The 19,147-nt window shown below is 36.4% G+C and overlaps 2 protein-coding genes across 2 annotated transcripts; one reads left to right on the top strand and one right to left on the bottom strand.

Annotated features, from left to right (window-relative positions):
- The first annotated feature begins 9,579 nt into the window (after positions 1 to 9,579).
- Positions 9,580 to 13,202, top strand: LOC132038066 (glycerol-3-phosphate dehydrogenase [NAD(+)]). Its single transcript, XM_059428794.1, has 11 exons — positions 9,580 to 9,900; positions 10,415 to 10,491; positions 10,588 to 10,660; positions 11,214 to 11,431; positions 11,511 to 11,618; positions 11,716 to 11,779; positions 11,871 to 11,908; positions 12,007 to 12,127; positions 12,208 to 12,262; positions 12,342 to 12,390; positions 12,773 to 13,202. The coding sequence occupies exons 1-11, from the start codon at positions 9,696 to 9,698 to the stop codon at positions 12,953 to 12,955; spliced, it is 1,191 nt and encodes a 396-aa protein (XP_059284777.1). The 5' UTR covers positions 9,580 to 9,695; the 3' UTR covers positions 12,956 to 13,202.
- Positions 13,203 to 13,281: 79 nt separating this feature from the next.
- On the bottom strand, positions 13,282 to 19,147 carry LOC132038072 (uncharacterized). Its single transcript, XM_059428800.1, has 5 exons — positions 18,597 to 19,147; positions 14,870 to 14,906; positions 14,517 to 14,753; positions 14,331 to 14,378; positions 13,282 to 13,930 (listed from the first exon to the last, which is right to left on the bottom strand). Exons 1-5 carry the CDS (start codon positions 18,896 to 18,898, stop codon positions 13,451 to 13,453), a joined length of 1,104 nt encoding a protein of 367 aa, XP_059284783.1. The 5' UTR covers positions 18,899 to 19,147; the 3' UTR covers positions 13,282 to 13,450.

The following is a 19,147-nucleotide window of genomic DNA, read 5'->3' as shown; positions in this document are numbered from 1 at the left end:
AAAGAAATCCATCTAGGTGCACATCTACGTGCTTACCCAGCTGACTATAGCGCGGCTCAGTAATGAAGATAAATACATATGCATAAGTGCAATGCAAGACCGACCTCAGAAGAGATAACATAGAAAGAGTCTTGAATGACCTATCGTCATTATCCCCCGACTATCGTTATTGTCGCTACGCTCATCATTCTTTAATCAATAGGCCAAAGAAATAAAAGTACAGGGAAACATCTTATTATGAATTATACATGAAGCTGAAGTTAGCCAAACTCTTATGAAATATGATCAACACAACTTTTATCGAAAAAAGTATACCAACGGGATGTTCGTCACCTTTGAGCAATAGACAAGAAGATAAGGATTAACTCAATTAAAGGAAGTACAATCAACTCAAATTTGATGTGAAGAGTACCGTAACGAATATCATTCTTCATTAGATAAACAAGAGGGATACAAAATGCGAAAGGTACTTCAATACAAGCTATTCATGAGAAAAGGGTAAGCTTAACCATTTTGGAACGTAATCGACACAAGTTGAACGAAAAGTCTGTTAATCGATAACCAAAAGGAGATATGGAACATGGAACATACTTTGGTACAAGTCATAGATGAAGTATGAGTTAGCTCAATTATCATGAAACGCGATCGATCCAAGTTAACGGAACAGCTTTTTAATGAAAGGTCATATGAAATCTAGTCATGCCACAAAGAGAATAGAAAGCCCTACATACCTCGTCGATGGAGTTATATATGTTTCCCGAATCCTTGAACGCTTTACGAATGATTTCCTACATAATACGAACCATTCGGGATCAAAATCAAGTTCATAGCTCATAGAATTCTTCATTTAGACATTTATTGAGCAACTGGCGAGCATAAGTTAATAGGCTTATTTGTAGCTTAATCCTCCCGTAAGATGATACCATATCCCACTTTTCTGCTCCTCCTCGTCATTACGATACCATCCATATGACCACATCTCCAAACAACCCACCATAACCATACAAAATAGCCCAACAATTAAGCTATATTCATGAGAGTTAACAGGACTTATTCTTATGGGATTTTCTCCAATTTTCTAGGTCTAAACGTTTGTAAAGTTTAAGGAGATGCAAATAAGGTTAAAACATACCTCAAGTGATGTAGAACACTTCAAACTATAAATTACTTCAAGGTGAAGTTTTCATCCGAGAAGCAAAATAGTGAAGAAATCACGATTCCGTAATCACCATGTTGTTCTTCATGTTAAAGTTGATTGATTTGCACTTGGATTGGTTAGGATTCATGGAGGATTTGTTTGGAGAGTATATTAGGGTTTCCTTGGTCTTTGAAGATGAAGAAATGGAGATAAAATCGTGAAAAAAGTGATACATATACAAGGGCAAAAATTAAGCCACCGACTATCTTTGGTACATTCAAGGCGGTTGTGTTACATCCCGTATTTTTGGACCAGGAAATTGAACCGTCCAACATGAGAAATTTTACCGAGGCCATAGGATTTGGTCATATTCAAGCATGAAAATTAAATAACTCGGTGTATACAAGGAATGAAGTCCCGAAATGATTTAGGACGAAAAAGTGTGACGACGATGATTGCAAATAATATTTTATGTGTGGCAAATGAGATTATGGACTAGTGCTATGTCACATGCTTATGATAATGAGTATATGAAGTGTGTTAAAAAGTGATCAATATTGAGTGAACCGAGATCAAGAAATCAATTACGTGTGTAAGTGATTAAATGTTGGTTTGTAGTGGAGATAGAGAAATTAAATACATTAAATGATAAGTGGCAAGTGACACCACCCTTCTCTCCACGTGGCAGCAATTAAAGAGCCAACAAGTACACTTTTACATGGTTATAATAGTGACACCTATTGGACAAATGTTCAATTCCAAAGGAATGTCAAAAGAGGGTGGACCCCATGGTCCATAATGATAATTTATATTTATCATCTCTTCTGTAACATGAAGCCATGATTAAGAGGGCTAGGAAAGGGACTTAAATTATGAGAATTTGATTTCTACTTTTAAATAAAGGGAATTGTTGATAAAGTGCAAAAGGAGCTTTGGCTTATACGTACTTACATTCACGAGAATGAAGGAAATATGTGCTCAAGAATAATTTGTGGGAAGCAGCTTCACGTTCACTTCAAGGTTAAGTAATATGGCTCTACTCAAGATTCAAATCCCTACGCAGAAGCAAATACAAGGAACGACGTAGGGTTTATACCCACGTCGGTAATCTCCGGGAAATAGCAAAAATTGGGGATTTCTTCGAAGTGAAGTAAGGTGGAAGAAGATTATTTCTTGGCGTATGAGGTAAGAATTCTCCTATACTAGACATATTTGAGTTATCCAAATCGTATCTACATTGCTAGATGAAACGAATACGAAAGTTATATCAGAAATCGGATAAATTGTTATTATCGTATGGGTTGTTTGGTGGCTGTTTTGGAACTTGTTATTGTTGTGTTGTTGTTGTTAATATTGTTGAGAAATTTCAGAATGAAGATGGGGTTAAAACTATTGTTTAATTGACAAGCCGAGCTTGCCGCTCGTCGCATTATTGTTTGAATTATTGAAACTATTTTTATATTGTTGAGGGGCTGGATCGATGGGATTAATTGTTGATGTTGTTAATATGGTTGTTGGTATTGTTGTTGATGATTTGGCCGAGTTGAATTCTCGGGGTTTGTTGAATTTATAAAGGAAATGTTGTCCGAATTTCTATAAATGACGTGCTAGCTTAGGGTTGGATTCCTAAGTACCTATAGCTAATGTTTGGTATCTACTGACGTTGTTGTAGATCTTGGGAAGCCCGAGACTTAAGTTTGTATTAGCTTAAGAAGCGGACAAGGTATGTTAAGGCTATCCCTTTCTTTCATTTTGGCATGATCCTTATCATATGAACGAACGCAGTGAGCAAGCGAGTTCCAAAGACTCTATTCTTAGATAGTGTAGAGATATTTGTATCCTTGGCCTCCTATGTTTTATGTCCATAACTCCCAGAGACTTATCATACTAGCTTCTTATGTCACCAGAGGAGTTCAGAGTATCCTTTTCCGAGTCTTACATGCATTTATATATATTATATTATATATGGATCGGGCCGTACATTTCTCGGCACTAACATGTTATATTTATAGATCGGGCCGTACGTTCCTCGGCACTAACATATTATGTTATATATGGATCGGGCTGTACGTTTCTCGGCACTAACATATTATATTTATGGATCAGGCCGTACGTTCCTCGCTTATTTGTTATATTATATATATGGATCGGGGCCGTACGTTCCACGACTATCGGTTATATTATAACCTATGCCTATCATATGCCATAGAGTCGATTTCGGTCATATAGAGTTACGCGAGCATTCTCGGATGTTAGCCACAAATGCATTCAAATATTGAGGCTGGTTTCATGATTCATACATACTTGATGTTCTTATGCCTTACATACTCGGTGACATTATTCGTATCGACGTCCCTTTTGCTGGGGCGCCGTGTTCATGCCACGTAGCCCCGGATTGTTTTGCGGAAAGATTATACGGGGCGGGGGCAGGGTATTCCCGAGGCTATCAATCGGATTGGTAAACTCCATTTCATTCGGAGTATGGCCGAGTCAGAGTATTTCTTTATGATTTAAGTCAGATGCATTATGGGTATGTTGGGGCCCTGTCCCAAATTATGTTTTGATATCATGTTCTACATTAGAGACTTTTGCAGACAGAGTCATGTATACAGTATGTCAGTGTTGTAAGCGGCTATGTAAGCTGACATATCATTTTGCATTACTTTACGGATTCATATTATTACAGATTTTACTTGATTTAAGAAAGACGGAAAGAATGTTTTGAAAAGATTTCATTATGCATATCATTTCATGATTAAGAGTCTAGTAACATTATGAGTATAACGAGAACCAGCGGGTTCGCTCGGCTCTAAGTAAGGGTTGGGTGCCCATCATGCCCTATCAGAATTGGGGTGTGACAGTTTGCACCCTTGGACGGAAAAGCAAATATATCTCTACTCCGATGTCATATCGATGAACAGTAAAATACGGTGGAAACTAGACTCATATACCTTCAATTTTATAGGTTTATCACCCCATAACTCCAATTAGATTGAGAGAAAATCTCCACGACATCTGACCCAAATTTTAGTGAAATTTACAAACTTAACTTGCAACGCCCTTTGTCGACTTTCGTATTACAACTCGTTTGACTTCCAAAATTAACAAGAGACCATTATAAGATTCAATTACTTCATATCATTACTTTCTTAGCATGTGAAGCACTCCTAATCTCTCCCAAAAGTACAAGTTATCGTATTTCCAACTTTCCGGCTTTTGACGAAACTCATCCTTCTTTGATTCATTCACCCTCCAAACCTTCTACCACTTACTAATCTTATTTATAGACTCTTACAACCATTTATATTAATAAGCTCAATCCCTTTTAACCTCAAGATAATTTCTTTCGAACTAAAGTCGACTAACTCATAATGCGACTTTAACGTGTGAAAATCGGGATGTAACAAAAAAGTCATTGCAAAGGGTTGTTAAGATTTTTTGCATCAAGAAGATGAGGGGGTTCAAAGTTGATGATTCCAATTAAAAATATTGGCGATTGGTCTACAGGCGAAAATATCAAGTTTGTCAATGGATGCTCCATGGTAAGGAGACTAATGATAAGATGTGGAATATTTTAAAGTACTACCCAAAGAACACTTTTGATATGGGTGAATGCCCAGATGATCATTTCAATCTAGATATTAATATGATTGATGTTGTGCTAGTTGGCGACGTTGCACAAAGCCTAAGGTACCCCCTTCGCTCAAGTTTATTTTAATTTTGATGTTACTATGAGGCTCCTCATTGCTAAATGTTGATATTTAAACTTCTCCAGGTTCAAAATTAAAGAATACATAACAGCCGTTCTAAAAGTATATCCCAAAATCATAAATAGGCGAAAGACATATCTTGGGCATAGGCGAAAGGCATATCTTGGGCGTAGGCATGCATATGAGATTGTTTATGACAATTGGGAGGGATTTTTAAGATGTTTCCGAGATATATGGATGCTCTACAACACTTCAATGTTGGTACTGTTGTTGAATGGAAGCTCAAGTTGAAGCTTAGTGTAGCCGGTAATATTTTTCAATTTGTGTTTTGGGCATTCAAACCATTCATTGATGGTTTTGCTCATTGTCGGCCAGTAATATCAATAGATAGCACACATGTGTATGGGGCATATATCAAGCTACTAATTTCAGTTGGAATGGATGCGAATGGGTCTATATTCCCTTTGGCTTTTGCAATTGCAGCAAATGAGAGCACAGAGAAATGGGGTATGCTTTTGACCTACTTGAGGTAACACGTTATTAAGGATCGAATAGATATATGTGTTATATCAGACATAAATGCTGGCATAATAAGTAATTTGTAGGACTTGCATGGGTGGCAACTGCCCTTTGCCCACCATTGTTATTGTTTAAGGCATTTGAAGGCAAATTTGAAGAAGGCATATTGAAGCCCACCACTGAACAATTGGATGTGGCCGGCTGCAACAGTGCATCAGGAGAAGAAGTTTCATATACGGATGGAGTTGATTAGGCAGGCGGATGAGGAAGCCTACCATTGGTTGAATAAAATCGATAAAGAAAAATGGACATTACATAAAGATGAAGGTGGGAGATGGGGGATGCTAAAAACAAACAGCTCTGAGTCATTCAATGGTTTATTGAAATCTGCATAGGGACTACCCATAATTGTAATCATTCCTTCCCGAATCGATAGAAATTGGAATCTCGAGAGAGGGAGCAACAATTGACCTCCGACAATAGGTAGATGGGGCTGAGAATGACTTTTAAGCAAGTTGTGGAGCGGTTAGTGACTAGATCAAAGGTGGCCAAAGGATTTATGGCAGGCAGTCTAAAATGGATGCCAAAACCAACACAACTATTCGAGTATCACTAAATTAAGTGTCAACAACACTTAATGACTGAGTACAACCCGGCACAGCGTATATTTGAACTCACACAAGTGTGCACCACGGTCGTGGAGGTAACATTCACACAATTTGTGAGATGTCAAGAACAAGCACATGTGGCAAGTGGTAATCGCCCTCAATGATGTGTCCAACAACTGTTAAATCAATATGGATACAAAGAGGTCGATTTTCAAAGGAAATTTCGAACAACACCATACCATTTTTCATACGATAAATCTGTGTAACATCATAATATATCTTTTTTTTCAAAATAAGATTCAATTGTGTTTGTTTAAATACCCGCCACGGGGATTTCTTGAGCTACCTTCGCCTTTTTGTATATTTCTAGGCATTCTGAAAATGTTGTTTTTTTACCTCAATGAATACAATTATCGTTGTGTTTATAACGTCATAAATTCACCATGCGTAACGCATGTTAAATCAGCGTTATATAAGTGTGTCATATAAAGTGGTCAAACGGGTGCATTGTGTTGTCAATCAGAGTTGTCATTCAGAAACGTTATAAATCCACCATGCATAATGCATGTTAAATCAGCGTTATATAAGTGTGTCAAATAAAGTGGTCAAATGCGTGCATTGTGTTGTCAATCAGGGTTGTCATTCAGAAACGTCATAAATCCACCATGCATAACGCATGTTAAATCAGCGTTAGACAAGTGTGTCATACATAAAGTGGTCAAACACGTGCATTGTGTTGTCAATCAGGGTTGTCATTCAGAAACATCATAAATCCACCATGCATAACGCATCTAAAATTAGCACTATATTGGTGTGTCATATAAAATGGTCAAACACATGCATTGTGTTGTCAATCAGTGTTGTCATTCAAAAATGTCATAAATCCACCATGCATAACGCATGTAAAATCAGCGTTATATAAGTGTGTCATATAAAGTGATCAAACGCGTGCGTTGTGTTGTCAATCAGAGTTGTCATTCAGAAACATCATAAATCCACCATGCATAATGCATGTAAAATCAGCGTTATATATCAATATGATTGCTAGCGAGTGTTATATAACATAATTGATGAATAAATAGCAACCACACAAAATCGAGTTATTATGTCATTTTTTAACTAGTTTGAAAATATTAATCGTATTGCATCGTTCTTTCTAGGAGACATATTTGAAGCAATGGGTAGGACATAGGAATTGGGTGAATATTTTGAATACTAGAATAACCCGAATGAGAGATACATCAACGTTAAAACAATACAATGATAGATGAGAGGAATTCGTGTGTTAGGGAGGCTGCAGCACTGGAACAAAACTTGAGGGCATTTGGACTTAAATGCCCAAAAAGTCATGCTATGTCAATGCCTCGTGGCACTCCACAAGAGTTGAATTTTGATCTTCATCATTTTCGTGAAGAGAACAACCGAATGAAAATACGTTGCATTAGGGTTGAATATAGTCAAAATGGTTACGTCACATCCAAGTGGGACCCGAACTATGAGATGTCCGATGACGATGATTCCCCATGATCTTATTAATATTTATTTTAAATAAAGTAGGTGGGGTCATAGACATAATCCCACAACCTATTAAGTTTGATACCTATATAAGTAGCCTTTAGCTACTTAGTAAACTACTAAAAATTCAATGTCGATTAGTAGAAATGTAGATCGGTCGGTATTCTTTCCAAAGGATCCGAATAGCAGTGGTGATGACAGCTCAAATCACCGTAGATATTCCAGTGATTTCTCAACTGATAACAATGAATTCATGCTCGACGATTTGAAGCCCCACCTTTTAATAGAGCGCAATGATGATTTTTGCGAGCTGAAATATTCAAATCCAAGTGAATATTATTGTGGTTTACGTCGCGAATGGACATATCGGTACGCCGAATCACAATGTCTTGTTCATGACTTGGAAAATCTCAACACTCCAATCCCAACAAGATTCTCAATGAGCATGCCTCGAACTGATCAAGATTCTTGTGAGGTTGCGGTAAAGAGGATTAGGAAAGAGAACAATTGAATGCTAGCACGATGTTGTAGATTTTACATGCTCAAGTTGGTCAAAGAACAAGCATCATCAACCGGTAGGAAACTAGCATCTACAGAAAGAAGATTTGTCTTAAGAAACCCAAGATATTTATCGTAGAACGATATTGACAACTTCAATTCTGATGATTGAGAATATTGTGATTTTAATTATATTTTTAATTTATGATGATGTCATTAATTAGACGAATATTAGTATGTTTATTTTTGTGTTTCTTCTTATATTTTGTTATTTACTTACGTAAGCGTGTTAGAATTGACAAACATTAGATACATAAAATTACATACAAAGTGCAACGATCCAAATTTTTATAGGAAACACAAATAAACTACTACATAAAAAGTGATGATTGCATAATTACATTGCAAATATCATAAAAAAATCATAATACATAAAAAGTGAAACTGCTAAAAGTAAAAACAAACTACATAGGAAATAATAAACCAAACCGACAATGCAACATTTCAAAATTACAAACAACAACAAGAGACCACAAATCGTCCTCCAAAATTTCACCTTCTCTTTCAAAGCATTTGCCTCGCATTGAGAGTCTCTAAGATTATCCTTGAAAAAAAAAAAAATTCTTTCGATTCTTTTAGCAACATCTCCACAAGTTCAATTTTTTTTCTAGAGTTTCCCTAAGTTGACACTGCAAGTTTGAGCCGGCAATATATGCCTCAATAACATACATGGGGTTCTATAGCATGAAACGATAATTCAGAGTTTTGAGACATGACTTATGGGGGGGGGGGGGGGGGGAGAGTAAGTATGGCAAAAGAGCGAAAATGGAAGAGAATGGAGAAGTGTTGGAAAATGGAGGTTCTGCCCTAGTTTTATATTGACTTGTTTAACGCGGAAATTCTGCATTAAGGGTACTTTTGGTATCAAATTTTTTTCTTGGGGTATTTTGGTTCATTTCCTTTTTTATTGGGTCATTTAGGTTCCGAACTCGTTTGAATTGTCAACATACTAAATATAGAAAAAAAAGACATTCTTTTTGGGACAGATCAAAACGGAAAGTATGACATTTAAATTAGGACACAGAGAGTGTATTATTTACTCCCTCCATCTCAATTTATATGACACTCTTTTCTTTTTAGTCAGTCCAAAAAAGAATGACACATTTCTATATGTAGTAATAATTTAACTTTAAATTTAACATTTACACTTAATGAAATGATTTACAGTGGCATAAATATCTACGACTTATTTTCGACTATAAATTTTTAAAGTCTTCATTTCTTTCTTAAACACCTTCGTACAAAATGAAACGAGGGAATATCGTTTATTAATGAACCCCACGTGATACAAATCCAAAATTAATTGGAGCAATTATCGATTGGTTGGGACTTGGGCTGAGAGGTGGGACGCGTAGGTTTGGACGGTCCGTCTAGTTGGCTGAGTAAATGAAGAAAGAGAAGAGAACAAATTAAAAACGGGTGGATATATGTCCTAACCACCTATCTAGCTCACGTGGAGTTTCACTTCATTCATATATTTCATACATAGAGTAAATCGCCAGATTTAACATGACACGCATTGTTACTCACGTTACGTGTTTGCCTTCTCCGCCCATTTTTAACCTCTACTTCCCCTTTTTTATGCCCATATTCCCCTTCCTCAGTTTTATTCAACAAAACTAACACCCCCCATTTTCATTCTTGTTAATGGCTCCTTCAATGGAATCTCAGGGCCAAGACCAGCTTGAAGGGTCAATTAATAATGGAAATGCATCTGTTAATACCATTCCTGTTGCACTTACAGATGAGGTTCCTCAAAAATCAAGAATCACCGTTGTTGGTAGTGGAAATTGGGGTAGTGTTGCAGCCAAGCTCATTGCTTCTAACACCCTCAAGATTAATTCTTTCCATGGTTTGTTTATACCCTTTTCACCTTTTCTCCTATCTATGTGTAAATAAAACATCTGGGGTTCGAGCCGTGAAAACATCCTCTTTGCAGCTATTGCAGAAATGCAGGATAAGCAGAGGCGAATCTAGGAATAGGTGCCCTACTTAAAAAAGGAGAAAAAATGCATTAATTGGGAATTAATCATTATTCCTCTTGGTAAATAACTAAGTTTTTAACTAAGTGCACCATTAAGTTTTTTTGTAGCAAGGTGCCACCAGGTAATATTAAATCAATTCGAGAAAATATGTACATAAAATATCTAGTTTTGCGGAAAGACCATGGGTTCACGTGCTCCAAAATTTCTACATAAATTCGCCCCCGAGGGTAAGGCTGCGTACAATAAACACTTGTGATCCGGCCTTCCCCGGACCCCACGCATAGCGGGAGCTTAGTGCACCAGGCTGACTTTTTAATTAAAATTTTATGTTATTTCTTGCATGGGTTAATTTCTTTTATGTGAATTTATGGCATAATTTAGATGAAGTGAGGATGTGGGTCTTTGAGGAGACATTGCCATCTGGTGAAAAACTCTCTGAGGTCATCAACAGAACCAATGTAATTGCCCTGTTTAGTCTTGTTTTAATAAGGAATTTATGTTTCTTAATGTTTGAATTTTGAAGATCAACATTTTAACTGGTAGTTCTTTTACAGGAGAATGTTAAATATCTTCCTGGTATAAAATTACCTAAAAATGTTGTTGCGGACCCCGACCTCGAAGATGCAGGTATTACACATTGTTGGACTTATTGTTGTTGTACCATTTGTTGCTGGTGATGCTGTCATTTTAATTATCTTTTTTACTACTCCCTCCGTCCCTATTTATGTGAAGGTGTTTGACTTGGCATGTATTATAAGAAAGTAGAAGATTTTTTAATCTTGTAGTCTTAAACTAAAGATGTGTGTAATGTACCAGAATGCCGTTTGAATTGTGTGGTCTTAAATATGCCATGTAGGATGTTGGGTGTATAGAGTTACCAAATATAGAAAGTGACATTTTTTTTTAAACAGACTAAAAAGGAAAGTAAAAGTAAGACAAACAAATTAAAACGGAGGGAGTACTAAATATAGAAAAGTGTTGTTCTTTTTGGGACTGACTAAAAAGGAAAAGTGTCACATAAATTGGGACAGAGGGAGTAATTATTATTGTGATTATTGTCATTAATGATTTTGGATTGGTTGTTGATTTGAAAGTAATACCTTGAGCTTAAAATATCTCGGAATGTAGTGTGTGGAGTTTTAGTCCTTTTAACATTTTATAAATGGGGGAAATTGTGCAGTGAAGGATGCTAACATGTTAGTGTTTGTGACTCCTCATCAATTTATGGAGGGCATTTGCAAGAGGTTAGTTGGAAAAATTAGGAAAGATGCTGTAGCAATTTCCTTAATTAAAGGAATGGAGGTCAAGAGGGAAGGACCATGCATGATCTCTACCCTCATTTCTGAAATTCTTGGGACCAGTTGTTGTGTTCTAATGGGAGCAAACATTGCTAATGAGGTTAATATTCCTGGAAATTATTGTTACATGTTAGTGTTAGTTAACTTAGCATGAACATGGCTAAGATTTTCAAGTACAGATTGCAGTTGAGAAGTTCAGTGAAGCAACGGTCGGATATAGGGAGAACAAAGAGATTGCAGAGAAATGGGTTCGCCTATTCAATACTCCTTACTTTATGGTCTCAGCTGTGAGTAAAGCATAACTGCACTTGAATTTATTACCAGTTTTGAGCTTTCTTGACATGTAAACTGATCAACCATTTTCATTTAAACTAATGGAAATAGGTTCAAGATGTTGAAGGAGTCGAACTTTGTGGAACTCTGAAAAATGTTGTGGCTCTAGCAGCAGGTTTATATACTTGTGCTTTTATAGTCCTGTATCGTATCATTAGTTGATTTTAGCTTTGATTAACAGAGAATTTAAATTTCTGATATTCCAGGCTTTGTGGACGGCATGGAAATGGGAAATAATACTAAGGTAGCGGCCAGAAAGATATTGGATCTCTGTGCTTAAAGGAAAAGGTGCAATTTGTTCCCTGATTAATGTGTCTTGTTTGTTTATAAACGACCTAACAGGCTGCAATAATGAGAATTGGCTTGAGAGAGATGAAGGCCTTCTCCAAGCTATTGTTCCCTTCTGTTAAAGATAATACATTCTTTGAGAGCTGTGGAGTAGCAGATCTCATAACGACTTGCTGTATGTTGGCAGTTCCCATTCTACTCATGAATACCATTTGCTCATGGTAACAAAATAATCATACATGATTTTATATGCAGTGGGAGGAAGAAACAGGAGATGTGCTGACGCTTTTGCAAGGAATGGAGGAAAAAGGTTTTCGCTCTCACTTAGCTTCCTCATATATATAGAATGAAAACAGTGTGCTAATTCATCTTTTTGCTCGTCTATTTAGGTCTTTTGATGAACTTGAAGCGGAGATGTTGCAAGGCCAAAAACTGCAGGTATTTAACTTTGAGTGTTGATTATCTATCAGGTGTTGAAAATGCTTAATATACATGTTCAAAAGCTCCACAAAAATACAAAGGATATTACTCCAGAATGTCTTTTAACAGTGTACTCCAGAATGTCTTTTAACAGTATGGGAACTGAAGCATGCAATAATATCTAGCACAAAAATGTGGGATATTATACTGCTTTATTGAGTGTTCAGCTTTGAGAACAAGTACATTAGACATGTTCTGAAAATCTCCTATATCAAGTACTCCTATATTATATGGTTTATAAGCAGAGAATATGATATGGGCTAAAATTTCTCCATACTAGCTAACAAATCTGTTACTCCTGCAAGTTGATAACTTTGCTATGTTTTAAATTCACTTGAAGGGTGTCTCTACAGCAAAGGAGGTTTACGAGGTTCTACGTCATCGAGGATGGTTAGAATTATTCCCCCTTTTCGCAACAGTTCATGAGATCTGCAGTGGTCGTCTTGCTCCCTCGGCCATAGTTGAATATACCGAGCACTCAGCCAGATTGCCCTTGCTGGAAAGTCCTGCTCACTTGAGCTGATATGCAGAGAGATGAAGTCAATATATATATATATCTAAGATACTCCAGATTTTGGTTCTCTATCAGTCCCTGCTTCTTTTGTTTTCCCCTTATATTAATAGTACAATTTTGAGGGGCTGGTGTCCTCCTCATAAGCCATCAGCAATATGATGCTACAAAATCATAGGGTTTGAATTACATTATGTTCTCTAATTGCTCTCCAGCTTTGCTCTTAGTTATGGAAAATGAGTAGATGCATTGATCCTCACTTCCTGATCACTATTGTTTAATTGAGTTTTCCATCTCTTGTCAACCACCCAAAGAAATTATCTAGTAAAAAGAAAAAGTAGGAAAGAGTAAATTTATAACATTCACTCTTTGATTCAGGCACTAATTATTTTAAAGGATTTTTACAGACCAATGCAGATCTTGAAAACCATAAATAATAACCAACTCATTTCACTCTTTCCCCACACCATCAAACTTTGAAGAAAATCTTACACTTTGGTTCAAGTATCAACCAGTTCGTATTCTCTCCATTCTATCAACACTCTTCCGAGCTCTTTCTAATGAGTGATCGACACTTTTCCTTGATTTTTCAGTGCAATCCACACTTCTCCGAGATCTCTCCATTTGTACCCTTAGTTTTTCTAGTTTGTCTGTGATAGCATTACCGGAATGATTCTTTAACTTCTCAGACCTGTCTGTACTTTGTCTCGGTTTTTCTCTACGGTCAGTGCTTTTCCTTGAAGCTTCAAAAACATCTGTACTCTTCCTAGGTGGCTCAAACTGGTCTGTGCTTTTCCTAGAACTGATCCTCTGCGTTGGGGACCTTTCAATAGTTGCAACAAACTTCTTTAGGTGTCTGATATACTCTGGATAGAGCTCCAAGTCACAATGGTTCCCTCCCTTGATCCATAAAGGCTCATACTTCTCCTTGCATAATTCCCAGAGCTGTTTGCCATGTGAGAAATCTACTACTTCATCTGCAGTTCCCTGCATATCAATTAACACCGTAGGCTAAACAGGCAGTAGAATGTTTGTGATGACTGAACATAAAATATGCAGCCTAAATTTCAGTTCCCTATACCATGTCTAGTTAGCTTTGTGTGTCTGATTTTTGTCTAGAATCAGAACATGCTAAACAATAAGCATGCTGAGATTTCAGGAGAAATTTAGTCATGAAAATTTTGGTCCCGCAAAAATCTTTTATTTCTTTTCGAATTATAAAACACACACCCTAGACGGAATCACATAACATATCATAATTCATGAACAAGGTGGCTACCCCAGAATATAAATCATTCCAGGCACCATATTTGACTATAGAATGACTGGTAAATGGACAATTCAACAATTTGTGTAGCTTAGTGAAAGGTATTTATGCCACACTTACATGAATGATGAGCACCGGACAACTAACCGAAGGGATCTTGTCAATATTCTGCAACACAATCAAGAAAGTATTTCATTTAGTGAGGCAGAAGGGCTCCAACCTCTCACATCCATAAATATAAATACAGTTGCATATACATTTGTAAATATACAAGCAGAAACAGCCACACTAAAATATGAATGTTACCTTGTAAATGTCAAACCAGTATGTGCGCTTGACAGGATACATAACTCGTAAACCTGAAAGAAGGGGACTATGCAGAATGACTGCTCTTAATCGTGGCAGACGAGCTGCAAGATCCAAAGTAGGCCCACTACCAACTGATTGGCCATAAAGAATAACATCTTCCTGCTTTGTACCATAGTTTTCTTCAAGGCACTTATATGCAGCTTCAATATCTGCGTAGGTATTCTGCTCGCTGGGCTGCAAATCGAAGATAGAAGACCATATAAGATATTGTCAATTTCTATTATATGTGAAAAGCAAAGCATATGGTATAATTTAGGCAAAGATATGAAATAATGTTTAAAGCTACATACCTTACCAGTTGACTGTCCATATCCAGAGTAATCATACCTGCACAAAATTAAGGTGTATCAGGAGTAAGATTTACTTCCTTTTTCCTTAAAATTTTGTGCGTGGGGGAATGGGTAAGGAAGTACAAGTAGCTGAAATACCAATTAGCATATGTTTGTTTTATTAAATAGTTTTCATGCAAATCAGGTTATATGGAATAGATAGGAGCATATCTTTTCCAATTTTACAATGGTAAACAATAAAGGTCAGTTGATGGTCATCCTGATGCAAATTCCAAGCAAAGAAAAATTCCACTCTTCTATGATCCGTTTTGGAAGGGAATGAGAACATCCCGACTCACTGTTTCAAACTGGAAGCAGTTTTAGGCCAATCCAAGATTACCTTTATGGGGACTTCAAATTGAGAGCAAACTGATCTAATAAAGACTTCAAGTTAGTAAATGATGTACATCTTTATGTTACACGTCAGCTATATACCCTACTTATGACATAAAAAATAGTCTACATCCTACATAAAGCCCTAATGGTTTTAGCAGATTTTCAAACTGGGATTTGTTAAATCTATGTTTAGCTCGTGATTTTTGCCAAACAGCTAGTAATAGTGAACTACTCTAACTTAAGTCCTTATCACTCCTAACCATGTCCAAAACATTAAATCAAAACAAATCCTAATCTAGTTTCTGAGTTTCCTCAACAGAGGCTTAGATTCAGAGGAGGCATGGTTTTAAAACTATAGCATGACTAATAGCCAAGTAAATTTCATCACAAAGTGGGCTATAAGGATTATTGCACATATTTATGCTAATGAATAGAAGTATAATGCATATTAATGAACTCATATATTCTTGCAGATTAGAATCACACAGAGAGCAAACAGGCTGCAGTAACAAGCAACATACTCTTTTTTCCCTAAAGCACACAGTTAATGGAAGAATAATGCCTTGATGCACGTACTGAATTACTTTGTATCCTATACAGAAAAAGTTTTCAGAAATATTGGGATCACTAAATATCTTGCTTTTGGGAGTTACACGCCATCTCTCAGGAGGAGCAGATGACCCTCTACTATTGGGCGTCTATATCTGTTTGAACTTGGAAATCTGAGAAATAGCTGACAACTGATATGGCTATCAAATACATTTATCCTACTCTCAGACTTGACATTGGATTTTGTTAAGGCTTCATATCATACCATACTACAAAAGCAATTGGGAATATTGAAGGAATCAGAATGATTTAATCCAAAGTATAAAGATCTATTATGGTTCAACTGGTAGTCCTTTACAAGCTTAATATGTCCACAGAATCATACATAAAAATGCTTATAACCTTAAATTTATCTTTGATAAACTTGAACTTCCTGTTCAGTAGCCTCGTAAAGATGCCTGCTGTGTTTCTTATCCTTAAAATTATGCAAAAACAATCATGCAAACACCATAAATTAAACACCATTTTGTTCTCTTCTTGTTGGTCTTCATTTATGATCAATGATCTTCTCTTTATCTCCCCCTAGCAGTCATAATGTCATATTCTGGGAGACTGACACGTAATTTGTCACCAGGCACACGGATATACCTTATTACAAATTACAACTGCTGAGAGTCCTGCAGCTGGTAAGGAGGACAGTCAGTGGTGGGAAAGGTGTCTTCTTAAATATGAAAGGAGGGTGATTTATCCATGTGTTGACCCTCTGGAAAATTGATACTACTGAAAGGGTTATCCATCTTCTTTGAACATTTTTTATCTAAGAAAGTCAGAGATGGCATCCCTTCTGCAAACCTTTGCCAATCATTAGCAATAAAACCTATGGCACCAAACAATCTCGAATTAGAATCCCTCCATTCCACAAGAGAAGAAACTCAATATAGGTGTTGCTAGCATTCTTTTACCAAAATTAAGCCCATCACTCCTTTTTTTGGCATTCTCGTGGGTGGAGAAAGCCTCAGATAAGAAAATTGTGAATCAATATCATCACTCTTTTTCATATAATAACGGTATTTGGGCTAGCTTGTGTGAACCTCGATTATTCTACCATATACCTGCTAGTTCTCACTAGTAAAAGTACCAAGGAACTCTTCCTACCGATAGTGAATCAAAATCATCACTCTTGATACTCCAGTGTTGTTGGATCTTCAGACCATGGCAAACCAAACCCCTCAGAGATTAATTTTAATTAAAAATCTAATTATGGAGATGATAAGTAGAAGTCAACTTACATAAGCTCTGAGGAAACCAAGGTTATTCTGGTGCCGCCAGCTTTATTTTCAGTAATGTAATCAATAGGCAAGTGAACTTGCTTACCCTTTTTTTTCCCTTTCCTTAACACCCCCACCCCCTTCTCTGTGTTTTTTACTCTTTCCTCATGATGTTCTGAATATCCCTTCTGTTTCATCCATTTACTTCCAATTTACATCAACTCTAATTTCAACTTCTGGATTTCGTCATAATCTCGTTGAATATTACATAAGAAAATTCTTTGAAGCTGGTTTTAACCATCTATTTTACCATCATTTAGTGTTAATGAAGATTTAGGATTTGGGATGATACTAATCCAGTAACGCCTAACATCGGAGCTACTTAGAAGCCAGTGGTACTTCTAGGTAAGTGATGGGAAAAGGTAAACGTAATGAGTATCAATTCCTGCTTTCATCATCACAATTATATCTTTGGAAGTTGAAAAAATTCTCGGGAAATGATGACCAAACTAAGACAGTGAGATAACAATTCCAAATACTATCTACCATCAGCTAAATCCTGTGGACGCAAGGGATCAAACAGAAACGGGCCACGACTGAATAACAAATCAAGAAATTCTGTATGTTCTCTAAACTCTAAGGTCCTCTCAAAGCAATACCAGGATTGGTAATGGTGGTTAAGAAATAAAACCAATCCCAATATCAGAACCTAAAGTGGTAAGGTTTTTTTCCCTCTCCTCAGTGAAAAAAATGTTAGCCATCAGGATGACCCAAAAACTGAAATTTTGAAACTACTAGAAGCTTCAGTTAACAAATATTACTACTACACCTCAATCCCAAATCAGTTAGGATCTGCTGTATAAATCTTCCATTCCACTCATCTCTACTTGTACCCAATTGCATTCCAAAACTTTAAAAAAAAACTGTCTTTTAGGCAAATTAAGAAATCTAAAACTAGAGTTTTTTTAACTCTCAAATTTATCCCTAAAACTAACATACAAGTCTCTTAACTTACTAAAAGCATCCCTGCAATCACAGAACCTAAAGCAACTATGACAACACATAAGTTTTAGTCCCTAATTGGTACATCCACCTGTTCCATTGGAACTACGAGAAACCCAGTTTTCCCCAGAGAATAACAAATATTACTATGTAAAGAATGGATCATGGGCCTAAATCAACCCAAAAGCTAGCTCATCAGGCGAGGATTGTCCAATACTCCAAGTCCATATAAGAAGACCACCCACCTCATTAACCACCAGTGTGGTACTTTTTTCATTCTTCAACACTACTACACCTCAAATATTAAGATATCTAAAACTAGAGGTCTTAAACTCTCAAATTTATACTTAAACTAAAAATGTTAGTAATATACAAGTGTCTAACTTGCAAGAAACACCCCTGCAATCATGAATCCTAATGTAAGTATTTAATCCCTAATTGTTACATCTTCTTGTTCCAATGAAGAACAAAAAAAAAAAAAAAAAAAACAAGATTTTACAAACAAATAAAGAGAAAAAGAAAGAGTAAAGTACCCCAAGAGATTGACCCTCAAATGGATGCTCAATTCAATGTAAAGCTCATACATCTGACCCAAGTCTGCTGCATTTCCATGTGAATACAGTAAAGTTGAGGTAGCCATAGGATGCCTAACATACATAGCCACAATTTCAGTACCTTTCCTAGTAGGCAACTTAAGTACTTCAACATTTTCACGGTGTGGAAAAGGGCTAAGGAGTAAAAGACCAGTGACATCATCTTTAATAAGCTTGTATGAAGGTGGGTTTGGTGGGAAAAATGCAAACTTTGCTGCCATTGATGAGGTTACACCGCCCATTGTTGGGTTTTTTTTTCTTTGTTGTTCTTGAAACTGTAATTATTAATGGAAAATAAAATAAAAAGTTGGTGATATATTGGGGTGTACAAGAATCAGATTGCAATTAAGTGTTTGATATGGAAATATATTGAATAGCAAGATTCATTATGGATCAACATTCCTAATTCCTTTCTCCTTTTATCCTACTCTCTCTTTTTCAATTTGTTTATCTCACTTTTCTTTTTAGTTCCTTTATTTTAATTTTTCATA

The sequence above is a fragment of the Lycium ferocissimum genome, chromosome 2 (genome assembly GCF_029784015.1).
Source record: "Lycium ferocissimum isolate CSIRO_LF1 chromosome 2, AGI_CSIRO_Lferr_CH_V1, whole genome shotgun sequence".
NCBI lineage: Eukaryota > Viridiplantae > Streptophyta > Magnoliopsida > Solanales > Solanaceae > Lycium > Lycium ferocissimum.
Note: the sequence above shows the minus strand (reverse complement) of the source record. Positions and strands in the feature narration are given on the sequence as shown.